Source organism: Mus caroli, chromosome 15 (genome assembly GCF_900094665.2).
Source record: "Mus caroli chromosome 15, CAROLI_EIJ_v1.1, whole genome shotgun sequence".
Taxonomy (NCBI): domain Eukaryota; kingdom Metazoa; phylum Chordata; class Mammalia; order Rodentia; family Muridae; genus Mus; species Mus caroli.
Genome location: NC_034584.1, coordinates 73,903,624 through 73,906,698, shown reverse-complemented (window position 1 = coordinate 73,906,698; position 3,075 = coordinate 73,903,624). Strand labels below are relative to the sequence as shown.

Genomic DNA, 3,075 nt, shown 5'->3' with positions numbered 1-3,075 from the left:
GACCTCACTTTGTAGACCAGGCTGGCCTCGAACTCAGAAATCCGCCTGCCTCTGCCTCCCGAGTGCTGGGATTAAAGGCGTGCACCACGCCCGGCCCCTCAGTATTTCTTGAACCTGAACTCATCAAGTTCTTCCCTGACCCTGCAGGCGATGGTCCCCCCAAATAGACAGGGAAAGCCCAAGCCTGTAACTATAGTCTTTAAGGAGCAGAGACAAGAAGGTTATGCCAAGATTGAGTCCTACTTGAACTATATAGTGAGTGCCAGGCTAGCCAGAGCTTCATAGTAAAATCCTGTCGGGGCTGGGGTGGGGGAGGGTGGGAGAGGGGGACAAGAATGTAAAGAACAGCAACAACAACACAGCCAAACTACCACTGCCACTACAATAAAATTCCACAATATAATAACAACCAAAAATCAGGAGACAGAGTCTGGATCCCCTCCCTCAAAGCTGGCTAGGTATTAGTGGCCTTGGAGGACCCCAGGCTGGACCCTTTCCCTCATAGCCAGCAGCCTGTAGAAAAGAGCTGGAAAAGCCTTTGGTCAGAAGAATGGGATCCGAGGCTTATCTCTGACTCTGGAAGGAGAGGTGACATCTGGGACTGGTTACAAGGCCACACCCAGGGGACAAGGCTATTAACAGATAATTGCTGATAACTGGCTTCAGGAGCCCTAATCCTGGAGACAGACAGCTGGCCAGGGGCTTTCTGTCGAAGACTGAAGACATGCTATTCTGTGATATGGCTGTCGTCTCTCTCTATACAGGTCTATCCATCACTGGACAGGACAAAGTTGCTCAGGGAGAGGTGAATTGGTTTGAAAGACGGGCCAGGAAGATGGTTCAGCGGGTAAAAGTATTAGCTTTGAAATTAAAGCCTGCATTTCCACCACACCCACGCATGCACGCACCACTTGCAGCTGGGCTGCCCACGGGACAGTGGCCTCCACCGACATCACAGGCACCAGGAGAAGGGACAAAAATCAGAATGTCACCCAAGGGAGTAGGCAGTATAACTTTCTTCTTATATGTAGGTTTAAAATACACTCACATCTCTCTCTCTCTCTCTCTTTTTCTTTTGGTTTTTTCGAGACGGGGTTTCTCTGTGTATCCCTGGCTGTCCTGGAACTCACTTTGTAGACCAGGCTGGCCTTGAACTCAGAAATCTGACTGCCTCTGCCTCCGGAGTGCTGGGATCAAAGGTGTGCGCCACCACACCCAGCCACTCACATCTCTTGCCCTTGGGCATGTATACATATGTGTATGTGTTCTGAATTAATATGTGCATGTCTGGGGGTCAGGAAAAGGCCTTGGATTCCCAGAAGCTGTAGTTATAGGTGGTTGTGAGCCATACCATGTGTTTGCTGGGAGCTGTTGGTCCTCTAAGGAAGCTTCTTAACTGCTGAGCCATCTCTCTCCAGTGCCAACCCCGCCCCCTATTCTTTCTCTTTTTCTCTTAGCTGAATGGTGTGGTTCCGAGAAGTCGCCATGAGCATCCAGGCAATGGGTGTGTTAGGGGAACTTCTCTTTACCCTTTCCCAGCTTGGAGTGGCTACTTCTGGAAAGGTGGTTCATATTGCCTTAGAGAGTGGTCCCCTCTTCTCCCAGTATCCCCTGAGGTTGGGTTAAAACAGCACGGATATTCTAGGACATCTATCGAAAGTTCTCCAAACATGGTCGTCCAAAGTCTGCTTCCATGGATTTCTCTTTAAAATTTGAAGCCCAGACCAGCCTAGCCCTGGACCAGCATGAAGTCCCAGAGGTGAGTAACCCCAGACCGAGAAGTCTTAACAGGAAGAAATATGGTAACCGAAGCGGCTCAGAGCAAGGACCCTCGAGGGGAGTGGGAGCTACGGAGTATCCTGGAGAAAGCGAGAGAGGAATCCGGAGCTGGGGACCTAGAGGAGAGGCTCGGTATACAGCAAAATGGGGGCCACCAGGAAGAGACTGCAGTGAAAATTTTGGAGGAGCGGGGCCAGCGGTACCTGATCGGTGAATAGCATTTGCGATGGCTGCATCCCAGACAGAATGGGCCCATCCCAGCTCTGGGCCCCAGGCGCTGGGGTTGCATTTTCTGTGAACAGGCTTTGGAAGACCCCCAGAAGTGAAAGTGACCTCCCGGGCCTTGTGAATGCAGGCCCCACCTTCTTCCTGCTTCAGCTCCCGGAATGGGAGGGCTCTAGGCGATCAAGCCCAGAAGGTTCCTGCCCACCTTCTCTCTCTTTGTCCCTTGGCTTGGCAGAGACCTGCTCCTCTGTACAGCGGCCCGCGGGGATCGCAAAGAGAAAGGGAAACTAACTGATGGTAGAGAGAAGCTGATACCGAGTGCGGTGAGGGTAGGACAGACGCCCCAAGGGTGGCCCCAGGCGTCTCCATCCAACCTGCTTAGACCATCCTGTGCCGAGCTTGCAGCCAAGCTGCCAGTTGAACCAAGGGTTTGACTCTGCAGGTGTGAAGGAGTGGGGACTCTTAGATTTTCTCCCTTCAGCTTAGGAGGGGAGGAGACAGCCTGGCTTCGCATTTCTAATTGTGGCTTGGATTTTGGCACCCTTCACCTCTAATTTCCCAATTGCCCCAGGTGTGGAGCTAGACTGAGATCAACGGGGAGCACAAAAAATGGATCATTGATGGCTCCGAATCAGCTAGCAGCAGGTGGCGGAGCTGGTATCAGAGCCCGTCATCCAAGCTTGTTTCCCTGCAGATGAGGGAGACCGAAATGAGTTTACTGTTCTCACAGACCTGTGTCTCTCGAGGGCAATAGCGTGGACCACTCAAATGAAGCAAGTGCACGCTTCTGGTTATTGAGGTTCAGCCAGCGTTCTTTAGAGCAGTGAATGCACACGGCGTCAAGTAATCTAGTGGTTTTGGATACATGTGTGCAGGTTTACACGGTGCTCTCCACAGATGCTCTGGGCACAGTAGCTAGTTCCTGGAGGGCGAGCGTGTCACAGCGCCCCCATCTGGTGGAAGGCTATCCTTATTTCTTTTCTTTTCTTTTTTTTTTTTTTTTTTGTTTTTCGAGGCAGGGTTTCTCTGTGTAGCCTTGGCTGTCCTGGAACTCACTCTGTAGACCAGGCT

General features: G+C 51.6%; 1 protein-coding gene across 1 annotated transcript in view; it reads right to left on the bottom strand.

Moving 5' to 3' along the window:
• Positions 1-2,138, bottom strand: part of LOC110310320 (DNA dC->dU-editing enzyme APOBEC-3) — a 15,882-nt gene extending 13,744 nt beyond the window's left edge. Inside the window, exon 1 of the mRNA XM_021183162.2 lies at positions 1,983-2,138. Coding sequence (XP_021038821.1) covers positions 1,983-2,068 — 86 coding nt within the window. The 5' untranslated portion in view covers positions 2,069-2,138. The remainder of the gene's footprint in view (positions 1-1,982) is intronic.
• Between the last annotated feature and the right edge of the window lie 937 nt (positions 2,139-3,075).